This window comes from Vicia villosa, linkage group LG2 (assembly GCF_029867415.1).
Source record: "Vicia villosa cultivar HV-30 ecotype Madison, WI linkage group LG2, Vvil1.0, whole genome shotgun sequence".
Lineage (NCBI taxonomy): Eukaryota > Viridiplantae > Streptophyta > Magnoliopsida > Fabales > Fabaceae > Vicia > Vicia villosa.
In genome coordinates this window covers 159968020-159982257 of record NC_081181.1, presented here as the reverse complement: position 1 = coordinate 159982257, position 14238 = coordinate 159968020, and the positions used below count along the sequence as shown (strand labels likewise).

Genomic DNA, 14238 nt, shown 5'->3' with positions numbered 1-14238 from the left:
AATAAAAGTTTCATCATTCCCAATACTCCCTCCGTCCCACAATGAGTGACCCAACCCACAATTTCACACAAATTAAGAAAAGTGGTTAAAAATAAGAGAGAATAGTATTTTTACTACAATACCCTTATTATGTATTGAAAATGATGAAACTTTTATTAATTAGAGGATAAAATTGAAAAAGTATATTGAAAATTAAAATGAATCATTCATTTTGGGACATCATTTTATTCCAAATGTGTCACTCATTATGAGATAGAGAGAGTACATAATAAGGGTATTATAGTAAAAATATTTTCTCTCTTACTTTTAACCACTTTTTTTAATATGTGTGAAATGGTAAACTGGGTCACTCATTGTGAAACGGAAAATTAATCGCAAAGCATAAAATTTTCCCTCATATTTCAAACACCAAAAGAAAATTGCTCTTTCTCATTCAATTCAAATAGAATGAGTCAATAGATCATCATGAATTTTCAAAGTATTCCCCTCCCCCTCCATCAATCCCCATCCAATAAAATTCAACATGCCATAGTAATCAAATATAGAAACATTATGTAGCGTTCCATTTCACATAAATGTAACTCTAATTTTGCTATTGATTGAGACTTTTAATTTTCCTAAAATATCATATATTCATTTAGATTTTCTACAACTGTTTCTTCCCATCTTATAAACCACCACAACTTTCACAAAGCCAACTTAAATTAAAACGTAAATTTTATAATTATGCTTTTTAAGTATTTTGTACCAAATTAATACAAGCAAGCAAAATATTAGAGAATTTTTTTTTTTGGTGTTCGAGAGTGGTGATAAACCTCATGCCGTCATGCATGATAGATGATATTGATAGGATTAAAATAAGTTTATATTGATCAATATAATTTTTAATTAATGTTTGAAGTCACGCGTTGGCTGCTTTTTTTTTTCTTTCAGTCTTCTTTAGACTCAACCTCGTATACTATAAATAACACAAACCAAGTCAAATTTCATAAGCAAAAAATCAAAACCAAAAATGCAAATAGAAAAAGAAAACGAAGAAAATGCAATGGACTCGTTGTTGTGTCCAAGTTTCAGTACTTATTCTTCTAATAACTTAAACGACGTCGCTCACCAAGTTATTTACGAAAACGACAGCTCCAACTCTCAAAACGACGATTTCGAATTCGTCGTGTTTCAAAAAACTTCTGATGAGGTTTTCTTCGATCACCGCCGCCGCAATACGGCTCACAGAGTTTTCCCGATATTTAACCGTGACGGCGATAAGAGAAATTCTGATGCGGTAGAGATTTCTGTTCCGTTGCGGAAATTGATAAATCGTGACGGTGAGAGAAAGACTTCCGATACGGCGGAGATTTTGACTCTGTTACGGAAGTTGATGATCGGAGATGCGAAGCGGAATATTGATCCTCCGTCTTCGTCCTCGTCTTCATCGGAGGTGGAAGACGATCTGGAAGATGTCCTGCCGGCGTCATGTTGCTTGTGGACACCGAAGTCTCCGATGGCTTCTCCAATCAAATGCAAGAAAAGCAATTCCACTGGTTCCTCTTCCAATTCTTCGGCATCAAAGCGATGGAAGTTTCTGAGTTTACTCAGGCGAAGTAAAAGTGACGGTAAAGAATCGTTGATTCTCGTAACTCCGTCATTAGAGTTTAAGAAGGAAGCTAAAGTGGAGAAATCAAAGGTGAAAAGCGGTGAGAAAAGCTTTCGGATAGTTGCTGAAAAAAATATTCCGGTAACGGAGAGGAAAATTCCGGCGCCGGTAACGGCAATGGAAGCATTTTATTTAAGAAAGAAAGAGAATAAGAGAAAATCGAATTTAGCTTATAAGCAAGAGTTGATTGGTTTTGGTATTGGTTTTCATGCTCATATTGGAAGAGTTCATGTTTGATTAATTTTACTTCAAATTTAAACTATTTTTAGTTTAAAAAAAGATTATAGGTAGGTTAACTTTTAAGGTATTAATTTCTTACATAATTCAGTTTTGGAATAGGAAAAAGTAAAAGAAAAGTGAACCATGATTTTAGATTTTAGATAGTGATACATATAATATTTATGTAACTATATGAATTATGATCAATGGAAAACGGTGTGATAAAATTTGTGAATTTTGATGTATTTGTCATTGAGAAAGGGTCCATGACCACTTTCTAGTCAAGAGTATCTTCTTTTTCTTAATCCAAAAATATATTAGTGATTATTAATTTAAATTAAAAAAGTGTTACTAATTTAAATACAAATTATTGAGTCTAACAAAAAAAAGGATTGGTTGATAAGTTGTATTATAAAGTGTTGTTGATTCTGCTAGATAATAAGAAAAATGATGTTATAATTAGAATAAAAGCGATTCAATCAATTAGTATTTTATCATAGAGAAAAAAGAATACTGTATATAATTGAAATATATTTTAAATTTTAAATTTCTGATAAGACATGATAACATGTATACAATTAAAATATATTTTAAATTTTAAATTTTTTATAAGACATAATAAGTATAAGAATTTTAATTAGTTGTATGTATAATATTGATTTATACTATTAGTGCACTATTTTTAAACTCTTTATTATACTTATTATATTTATAATCTATTTTAAAAAATTTTATTATCAAGTTATTGAAACTCGACTTTTTCTTCTTTCTATTCTGTTATCTCTATTGTTAACATAATATGGGGGTTTGCGCACATGGCTGGCCATAGGGATGGGCCAGCAAGAATACTGCCTAGTGTGCCTCAAATTTTTATTTTATGTTTATATGGATTTGTTAATTGACTTTTATTTTTTAAAAATATATATATTCTAAATTATTTTATATGTCAATTAAATAATAACATGTATCTAGAATATATAATAATAACAATCATTACTATGGGTATTATTTGATTTGTTAATTTAAAAACTTACATATAGCTAAAAAAATTGAGTTAATTAATTTAATTGGAGACTTGATATCTATTTTTTTTTAATTGTGACATTAATTTTCAATTATGTTTTTTTAAATAATGAAACGAGTGCTTATATGAGTTAACTACTTTATCAACTAAAAATAAAATATTAAATAAAATTAGTTATAATATTTTAATGATTTTATATTCTAAAAATTTTAAAATATATTAATATTAATTTTAGAATTTTTTATAATATTTAAAATATTTAATTTTAATTTTTGTTTGAGGCCTCTATATATGTTGGATCGGTCATGTTCATGTACTCCGGATGGTAGGTGATGATGGTTGGAGTTATGGTCGATAGTAGTCAAGATGATAGTAGTCGCCGGTGGTCATAATTGGGATCAGAATAGTGATCGACAGTAAATGATAATAGATTTCTCTTTTAACAAAAAATAGAAAATGTAAAAACTATTTACTTTTAATTTTGAATTTTAGTGAAAATTTAATTTTTGATTTAAATAAAAAAAGTTAACTCATCTACATTTTTAATGACCAAGTTTTAGTTTTAAAATTTACCTCAAAATAAAATAAAAATCTGAAAAATTATACAGATTCTAAACTTTAAAGAAAATCAACGTTTAATTATTTATAAATAAATTTTAAAATATTAATTTACCAACATCAACAAAAAAAACATCTATGTGATTGACGAGGAAAAATAATTAACCGACAAAGTCGCAATACGAAGAAATCATCGTATCTAAACTCATATCTATATGGAATTCAACGTTTGTCTGTACCTGTATCTTATAAATATTTAAAAATTCGTACAAACATCCGTTTATCTACATTTTTAATAAAAATAATTGATCAATTATAATTTATCGTGTTATTTTAAGTTTTAACAACATTTAAAAAAATAAATTATTATTGAATTAAAAAACTAATAAACATTCATATTAAAATTTGTACAAATTTTATAGTAATGTATTTAATATAATTAATAAACATAAATATGTATAATAATAAAGATAAAAATATATAAATATACGTCGAGTATAAAATGAGATGGATACTAAGATAACCTACCAACAGCGGAGCCACACTATACCTCGAGGATTTTTTTAACAGCAATGCTATGTGTACACTAAAGTGTACACCTACACCGTATTGGTGTATGTACGGACGACACTGTTCATATACGGACGGTACTATTCACTGTCCGTACATGAACAGTGCAATATTATATTTTTTTTTTTTACGTTTTTATTTATTTTTTAAAATATTATTTTTTAAAAAAATATTTTTATTTATATTTTTTAAAAAAATATTTGACAATACCTGCAGATTTACTTCCGGATTTACCTGCATTTGAAATTACCTGCGGATTTACCTAAATTTGTAGGTAAATTCGCAAGTAAATCTGCAGGTATTGTCAAATTCGTAGGTAAATCCGCAAGTAAATCCGCAGGTATTGTCAAATCCGTAGGTAAATCCGCAAGTAAAATCCGCAGGTATTATCAAATCCGTAGGTAAATCCGCAGGTATTGTCAAACATTTCTTTAAAAAACATAAAAAAAAAAAATTTTAAAAAATAATATTTTAAAAAAATTAATATAATATTACACTATTCATGTACAGACGGTGAATAGTACTGTCCGTACATGAACAGTACCGTCCGTACATACGGTGTAGGTGTACACTTTAGTGTACAAATAGCATTATTGTTTTTTTAAATAAGGTTATAATATTAAAGAAAAATGAAACATAAAAAAAGAGGGGGACTATACCCAGAAGATAATCCCTTCAACTTTTTACTTTTAGGCTAGTAATATATAATTATTATTATTTTTTTTACTAAAAACAATATTCATCCATTTAAATTGATAAATAACAAACGTTTTATCTCTTTGTTTTGCTTGACACATATAAAATATATTTAATATTCAATAATACATTTAACATTGATAATAATTTATAATTTTACCTCTAGTCAATATTTTAAAACCCGGATTGATCCGGCCGGTTGAACCTTGAACCGTTGTCTAATTCGGTTCAGTTTGGACCAATAAACAGTTAGGTCTATAAAATTGAGATAAAATTGCTTCAAGTGCAAAATAACCGTAAAATCAGGACCGGTTTTAGTGAACCAGACGGTTTAAAAAATCAAAGATAATTTTTTTATGTTTTACTTCATTTTATTTCTTTATTTAAATTTAAAAAATTAATTATCGCAAACATTTAAAATTGTATAGATTGAAAATAAAGAATAAAATGGAAAGACACATGACAATGTAAATGTAATAGAAATGAAAGAAATAATGTAATGTATGTGGACACAGGATAATTGATGTTGGTCTGTAAAGAGATGTGAAAAATTATATTCATGAATAATTTATGGCTTTGAGTTAAACAATTAGGACAAATATATATATATATATATATATATATATATATATATATATATATATATATATATATATATATATATATATATATATATATATATATATATATATATATATATATATATATATATATATATATATATATATATATATATATATATATATATATATATATATATATATCCTTAACTAATTTTATGATTTGTTATTAGGTCTTACATTGCATTCTTCTTATTTTCTTTTGTAAGCTTGTTTATTAGTATCGTATTTATTTGAGAATTTTATTTTATAAATTATGATATAAATTAATTTTATCAGGATATTTAATAATTTATTTATTTATTTTTTAGTTTAAATTTAATATACAATTTAATCACGGTTGAACCAATTGAACCATAATTCACATGTTTTAACAGTTCTTTCTTCAGTTCGGTTTTTAAAACATTACTCTAAATACATATAACAATAAAAAAAAAATTATTCATAATTTTTTTCAACTTTGAGTTTGTATTCTAACTTTGTTATGAATTCAAACCTCAACCCCCTTAAAATGAGCACACTCTCAAGACACTTATCCGTGTTTAATTGTTTGTGCTCATGTAAAAATTCATTTTTTACTCATCTATGCCTCTACAAACGATATGGCTCTTAATGTAACGATGAAAGTATTAAAATGTATAATAAATTTCCACCAAGAATCCATCATTTTTTCTATGACAGCTTCAACTAATAAAAAAGTGTTTGATTTTAAGTCTTCATCAATTCGTTCTAGAATAGTGCTACACATTAAATATGCATGCTTGCTTGAAGCCCAAACCATCAACATTTTCTAGAAGCAAAAATCCACTTCAATATTACTCCATATTGCTATACCAATATTATACTATAAAAAGAAAAGCGTCAGGGTTGACGTTAATAATGAATGACAGAAGGTGCAGGTATGCTACTCTCTCAATTTATTTATTTTTAAATATAACTAATTTTTAGTATTTTTTTATTGAATTATTAATGTCGGTCAATTGATCTCCAATAGCTTTCAACAAGTTATCTTATATTCAAGCAATTGCATTGCAGAATGAATTATGTCTCTTAGTTCTGAATATTTTAACCGTTCTAAAGAGTCTTAAATAAAATGTGTGAGTATTGATTAGATTTGTTTAATCATTTACAAGTTGAAGTATTTATTAAAGAAAAATTTACTGACTAGAGAATTGTAGACTACAAAAAGTTGTCTCATTCTACTACCCTATGAGTACTCACTCATACATAGTATCCCATTCGTAACATGTTTTGTTGATCTTATTTTGGTGCCAACTTCTTTCAAATTGTGGTTGTGTAATCTTCACAATTTTTGGTTAGTGACACTATCAACATGAAACACAATCATAATACCTAATTATATAATTCTATTGCACTTTGACTGAGTCTAGCACCATGGTAGGCCTTAATAAACTTGGAATAAATTCGATTGACTCATGTTTGAATGTGTTCATACTTATTTGGCTTTGTATCAACTAAGGGGAGTTCTTCTACCTATTAGTGTTTTTTTTTTTGTGAATGGTGGATAAGGTCATCATTACATTGTAAAATAAGATCCTAAGTGATATAAACCCTACTCTAGAATTTATGCAAATACTATAATATTACTTATACGTAATGTGTCTAAAGAGAATTTATGGATTCTGGAGACAATCGTGTGATGTTTTAAATTTGCCTCTCTCGACTTTGAGTTAATTTTTTCCAAAGTAGTATTATGAGGGTCAAAGGGATCAATATTTCTTGTATTTGGAATATGGGATCCTTAATTGCATGATTGCCTTTGTTCCCTTTAGTTATTTGGGTCTTTTCAACTATGGGTGTTGATGGTTTATAAATTAGGGGTGTTCATGGTTTATAAACTATATTGAACTGAACTATATAAATGGTCCAGCTCAATTTTTATTGATCACATTAATAACAATTCAGTTAATTATTAAAACAGTTTTAATTCAGTTATAAACTGGTTTAAACTAGTTTGTATATACAAATTGACCTTGTAATTGTAAACTAGTTTTATATAAAATAAAAAAAAAATTTACAAAAATTAAAATTTATTTTACAATCAATTTATTTTGAAATTTCAATTCTCCCAACCTTTTCTTGCAGAAAGTCAAGAAAATTTAATTTCTCTTTTTTTTGTTGTTGCATAAATGAGCAAATAAAAAACAATAAAATAAATTGATAGATAAATTTTGATTTATAATTTATATTGTTATTCTATGAAAAAAGCATGAGCAAATTTAGGATAATAGCATGATCCAAAGAGAATAATAGTAGAATATAAAGGGATTCCAAAATATGCAAAGATAAGTAGTATGAGCAATGCTATGTATATACTTTTTTCTACACGAAATGCTTTTACACCGTATGTATATATTTTTTTTACCCTTGCATAATTATCAAAGCAAGAAAAAAATTATTAAAAAATTAATTAGTATATACTTTGAACTAGGAAAATCATATAAAGGCTGGAATTTAGGAATCTTTGCCATTGCATGATACTTTGTAATGATATAGTTACTAAAGAAAAAGTTTGAAAATATTACTTAGATTAATTTTTTTTATGGGTACATTAAGTTAATATTAGTTGATATTGGTTTAAAGTATACAATGTTAAAAAAGTTACGCAGCTTAATATTATAAGAAATAAGAAAATCAATAAGGATAAACTTTAATTATTTGTTTCAAAATGTATTAGTTATAAATATTTTTAAATGAATATTCAAAATCTGTGTCACCACATATTCATTCAAAAACGTTAATACGTATTAGCCATTTCTCTTATAAACTTAATATCTCATTTATTTTATGTCGATGCGGGACTTATCCTTCTCACACTTGTAATCTAATAATCTCTCCCATAAATGTGAGTCACTCACATCACTAACTTTGATCTACATTAAGATTCACTTTAGCTCCTCCGCCAAGCCTAACCAAAACTCTGATATATTTTTTGTGGAATCTGAAATGCGAGGCTCGGACGTGTCAATGTGTCAAACGTTGAGGATCCCAAAGACATTGATGTCATATGTTTTTCCAAAATCTTAATTAATTTCTCTTACATATTTAATATTTTATTTATTTTTAGTTGATGTAGGACTTATCCCCTTATATTTGAAACCTAATTGTTTTAATAATGCAAGTGTATTATGACCAGGGCCGGCCCGGGCCCGGGCAAGCAGACCCATAGCCCAAGACTTCAGAAAAATGGGGCCTCATTTGGGGGTGGGTTAAAATTTATAATACTGAAATTGTAAAATATATTTCTGTCAGCGAAATTAGCAAACACCTGTGTGGCTGTAGCCCAGTAGTTAAACCACCTTTATTGAAACTCTAGTATTGGCAGTTCGATTCTTGATGGCTTACGAATAAAACCTCAATTTTTCTCTAAATTTCAATGATTACTATTTTACAGTGCCAAGTCATTTCACCTTTGCAATAAATTCTTGATATAATTTTTATGACAATTAACATTTATTAAATTTTAATTATATAGTTATTTAAAATTTATAAAAAGAATTGAAATCAAATTTTATTTTTTTTATTTATTGTAACTTTTATAATTTTATTTTAATTTATTTCGAGTTTAATTTTTATGTATTTTTTATGTAAGACTTTTATATTATTTTAAGAGAATTAAAATAAGAGTCAAACATTTTAAAAAAATTAACGGTTGTGATTAATTGACGGGGTAAATTTTTTTTATTGTGAGTGTATTCCAATAATATTAATTTATTTCAATATAAATTTTAGCGAATATTTATATGTTATAATTAAATATTTAAAAGTTTGTTATACAATTAGTTCATTTACTATCAAATTTTTATGATGAAATTTAAATTCATTAGTTTTGAAATAAATTTTTCACTAATTATCTGATTATAGAAATAAATTTTTTATCAATTAGCCTTAGAAATTTGAGCAAAATATTTTGTTAGTTAGGAGTCTATTTTTTTATTTGCTCCGGGCCTCTAAATAGTGGGGACCGGCCCTGATTATGACTGGTGGTGTTGTTGAGGGTATTATATGTGTATGTGCCCTGGAGGTGGTTGAATCTATTCCATATGTTTATAGCAATTTTTACGTCGGTTTTGTAGGGATGATTTAGACTCAATCACATTTCTTAACATGATATCAGAGTCTAATTTAAGATTCAGTAGGCCACTTACTATGGGCAATCCTCTCATACTAATCCATTTTGTAGAGATGAGTTAGGTTCAACCACATTTCTTAACATGTGAACATGTTTAGGTCTAACTCATCCCTACAAAACCGGCTAATAGGTGTGAGGTTTATCCCCCACTTATAAACACATGTTTAAATCATATATTGTCAGATACAGGACTCTTAATATCTTTGATTTTAAAATTTCTACCTGAACTTTTAAGCAGTGATTGTGTTTGTTTATTTTTATTGAGGTCATACGTTGTTCTTTTAAGATTACAGTAAAAAAAAATTATAGTATTGATGATAAACTATCAATGGTGGGACTTTCCACGAGGATGCGGTCATATTTTCACTATTAAGTAATTATCACAAAACAATGAACAATGATAAATTAATAATCACAAAGCAAGTGTTCAACCCACAAATCTTGAAAAGGGGAGATCTGCTTTTTAATGTACACGAACATAAACCCTCATTTTAAATTAGTAAATTATGGATATGCACAAAATTAATAAAATAAGTTATTATTATTAGGCCATCCCACTTTTCTTCAAATTACACATTGTAAATTATTATATTAATAATATAATTAGTGTAATAAGATTGCTGGGTTGCTATAGTGGGCATATGGTAGAATTTTTCCTATCCAGTCATTTCATGCCCTCACTAACCCACTTTCATTCTCATGAATTTGTGGCATAAAAAGTTAGAAACTTCAAATCATTCCTTCTAGATTTTTTCTTACATATAGATATATTCAATAACATTTGAAACTAAAAGTATGCTTAATGTGTGATTTTTTATATAAATTAAGTGTTTATTTTTATTTATTAATAAAAACTGTTACCCAACAATTTGGATTAAAAAAAAGCGAAAAAAAAATTACCCACCAAATAAAATCTAACTTAAATAAAGCAAATGGTTTTTGCTAAATTCATAAAGTTACAATTGAGTTGAGTAATTTCCCCTATAAACGACCATCTCCAAATCAAGGTTTTACAACCCCAAACAACATCCCTAGCATTCCACTGAGAACTTTTGAAAATATTCTCGTTCCTACTAAACCATTAACTCCAAAAAATAGCCAACCAAACACAACTCACCTTACTTCTTTTAACTCTCTTTTGAGAACAGTACTCCACGACCAAAAACTTTCTTTGAAGTCGATAGCTTTATTAAAAAACAAATCTAGCCAATCAGCCATTTTCTTTCAAACAACCTCCACTTTTCAGCACCTCAAGAGAGAATGAATCGAAGTTTCGCCGCATTCCTCACAAAAAACACAAGCGAGATTAGAAGAATGCGAGAGAATACCTCTAACTACTAATGACTCTTTTGAAGGAATCCTATTAATGAAACATCTCCACCCAAAAGTTTTAACCTTAATAGGAACATCTGCTTTCCAAATAGAAGAAAAAACAGAATTGTAACGGTTTACCGAGCCAAAAGGAACGTACCTATTACTTAAAGCACCATAGCAAGTCAAAACAGAAAAATGACCATCTTTCGACAGCAACCATGCAACACTGTCTGGTCGGACAGCAGAGGGAGTGTGTCCGTCCAGCAGCGCATGCAGCCTGCTAATGTCCCCGACAACAGTAACAGCGCCCTCGAAGGGGATGCCAAAATCACTCCAAAGCCAACTTATGTTTATCCAACCTCCCATACCGACAATTGAGACATCCTGCAAAAGAGAAAGAGCATGCAAACCGAGAAAAAGTCCTTTGAAACCCCTCTGACCGTCCAAAATGAATGCAAAAAAGAAATTGAGAAACCATCTCCAATCCGAAATTTGCAACTTCGCACGAAAAAAATCTTCCAGAAGCTTTTCCCCAACTTAAACAAATCCGACCACCAAACTGATCTTGAGTAATTTTTATTTAAATTACCCCTTCCAATCACGATCCTTAATTTGACATCACCATACCGCGCCTTCAACATCAACATGTGATACCACCAAAAATTATTAATAAAAACTGTGATATTCTAAAAGTAAATTATATTTCAAAAATTAATATAAATATTGTTTAAAATAGTTTTATTATTTTTAAATAATTATAAATAATTGTTCACTTTGAATTAAATACATATCTTTTATTTATAGTATCATTTACAATTAATCAATGTGTATTGATTCATGGATATTCTAACCCACTTAGATTTAAGGTAAAGTAATTCATATTATCATAGTAACATAAAGTTACTTGATAAAAAAAAATTATTTTTTTTAAGCTAGAAAAACATTGAACTTTCTATTGATGTAATTATTCGTTCCCCCTCAATCCTCTTTAATGGTGATAATACGCTCCTCTAAATTATTCTCATACAGTCTTATTCTTGGTTCAATCTAAAAGAAGCATTCAAAATCACGATTGACTTTCAAGGTGACAGAGGTGACAAAATTCTTTATGAAGGCGGTAAATAATGCACGTTACATCTGTTGAAGTCAACTTTTTATATCATGTATGAAAGGTGTTTGTTTGGCCATTGCAATCTCAGAAGAAGAATATAAGTTGTGACTCAAGGTTAACAAGCATAACTTTCATGATTGAATTTTGTGTTCTAAGAGATCCACACTACTCACTGTTGCTAGTGTCTACGCCAAACTAATTGCTTATTGGAACTTCATTGAAAAATCGGAGATAACATTTCTAAGAAAGGGATATAGATTATATGAGTTTAATTTCTCTTTCTAGAAGACGGACAAAGAGTCGGGCCTTGAATTTGTGGAACCTGATCCGCCACTTTCTTATCCATGTTAATCAATATTTTTATAAAATATTAAAAAGTATTATAATTGATCAACCTAGTATACCTAATTATCTTCAAAATGTTAATATCTAAATCTTTTTCTAAAACTTTCATATTAAATTTAAAAAACTAATATATTTTTATTAATATTTCATAAAAAAAATTATTATTGTTCTCCATCTAATATGACACACTTTGTATTGACATTTTGGATTAATGTCCAACATGGCAACAGCCACCAAAGCACTTTCATGCTATATAAAACAAACAAAAAATGCATTTTCATTTTTTATTAAATGTGGGATAAGAGTGTGCTTTTGAATAAAATATTTTTAAGTTTGCATTTCATCTTGTTTTCTTTCCCCACGATTTTGTATCTCTCGTTTGTATGAACTTTTAATAAAATAAAAATTAATTCTTTTTTAATATTTTAATAGTTAGTGTTTTTCTTAAAGGTGTTATAATAATTAATGCTATTATATATAGTTTAGCTTTTAAAAGTTTTCTTCTTTTTGTTAACCCTTTTGAATTTTAAGTAGATCCGATAAAGTCCTTCTAGAAAACACTCAACTTCACTAATGTATTGCATGATATTCTTAATATATATATATATATATATATATATATATATATATATATATATATATATATATATATATATATATATATATATATATATATATATATATAAAGAGATTAAGTAATATGCACTATTAAAAAAATCTACACCATCAATATATTATCACCATTTAAATGAATTATTTTAATAAAGTTAAAATAAAAGTCAAATAATTTTAATAAATTAACGATTGAGATTCATTGACAGTGTAAAACATCTCTACATCGACAGTGTATTTCAATTAAAATATTAAATTCTATATATAAATTAGGTTTAGATATTGAAAATATTAAATTATATATATTAAAAATAATAATAAATCTTTCTTAAAATATGTAATGGAAAAAAAGAGATCTCATTAAAATTGGCCCGTCATAATTTGTGAAAGAAATTAATCATCAACAAAATCGCTGAATAATTTCTATAAAATATAGTTATTAAACAAAAAAAAATTAAAATATAAGTTGCTGATTATAATTATCCCAATTAAAAGAAAAAACGTATAATAATGATGGTAAAATGTGAATGGTGGGACCTATCTAGCCATCCTTTAGAGTATTAAGTAATGATTAGTGGCGGAGCCAGGAATTTTATACAGCCTGAGCAAAAACTTTACACCATTGATTATTCACCTGTTTTAATTTTCACACTCTATTTTTACTAATTTTGTCTCTGATTTTGTCTAAAAATCGACTATTAAATTATGGGTAGTACATAGAAAATAGGGGTTGAGCCCGGGCGCTTGCCCGAGCTAGCTGGGCCTTGGCTCTTCCCCTGGTAATGATCACAAACAGTGAACAATGATAATCTCAGTACAAATGTTCATTCAACCCACAAAACTTAAAGGAATCTTCTTTTTCATGCACACGAGCATAAATCATAATTTTAAATGAGTCAATTGTGGGATATATCCAAGATTAATTAAATAAATTATTATTAATCAGTCTCGTGTGTTTTTCTTCCAATTACTTATAGCAAATTAGTGTAATAAGATGGCTGGATTTGCTATAGTGGGCATATGATAGAGTTTTTCCCATGCAGTCATTTCATGCCCTCACTAACCCACTTTCACTCATGAATTTGTGGCATAAAAAGTTAGAAACTTCAAACCATTACTTCTAGAATTTTTCTTCTTCCAGATGTATCTATCTACATACACATACATATATACAAAAATATTTGAAAACAATGGAAAGTCCTTTTTTAAAATAAGTTGAAATGATTTGAGCGAAATTTCTTAATTAGATTAAAAAATGAAAAAATTGTTAAAATTATGAAGAAAAATAATAATATATCTTTAATATCTAAGTTGAAATTAAGGAATGTCACATCTAAGAATAAAAAATTTAAAATTCTTTATTTA

At 27.5% G+C, this 14238-nt stretch overlaps 1 protein-coding gene across 1 annotated transcript; it reads left to right on the top strand.

Annotated features, from left to right (window-relative positions):
* The first annotated feature begins 980 nt into the window (after nt 1–980).
* Nucleotides 981–2152, top strand: LOC131647250 (uncharacterized). The gene has a single exon (XM_058917158.1). It carries the CDS (start codon nt 1013–1015, stop codon nt 1886–1888), a length of 876 nt encoding a protein of 291 aa, XP_058773141.1. The 5' UTR covers nt 981–1012; the 3' UTR covers nt 1889–2152.
* Nucleotides 2153–14238: the final 12086 nt, after the last annotated feature.

Bases quoted from the DNA above. Each gene is read 5' to 3' on its own strand.
- LOC131647250 (XM_058917158.1), top strand. From the start codon at position 1,013: ATGCAAATAGAAAAAGAAAACGAAGAAAATGCAATGGACTCGTTGTTG.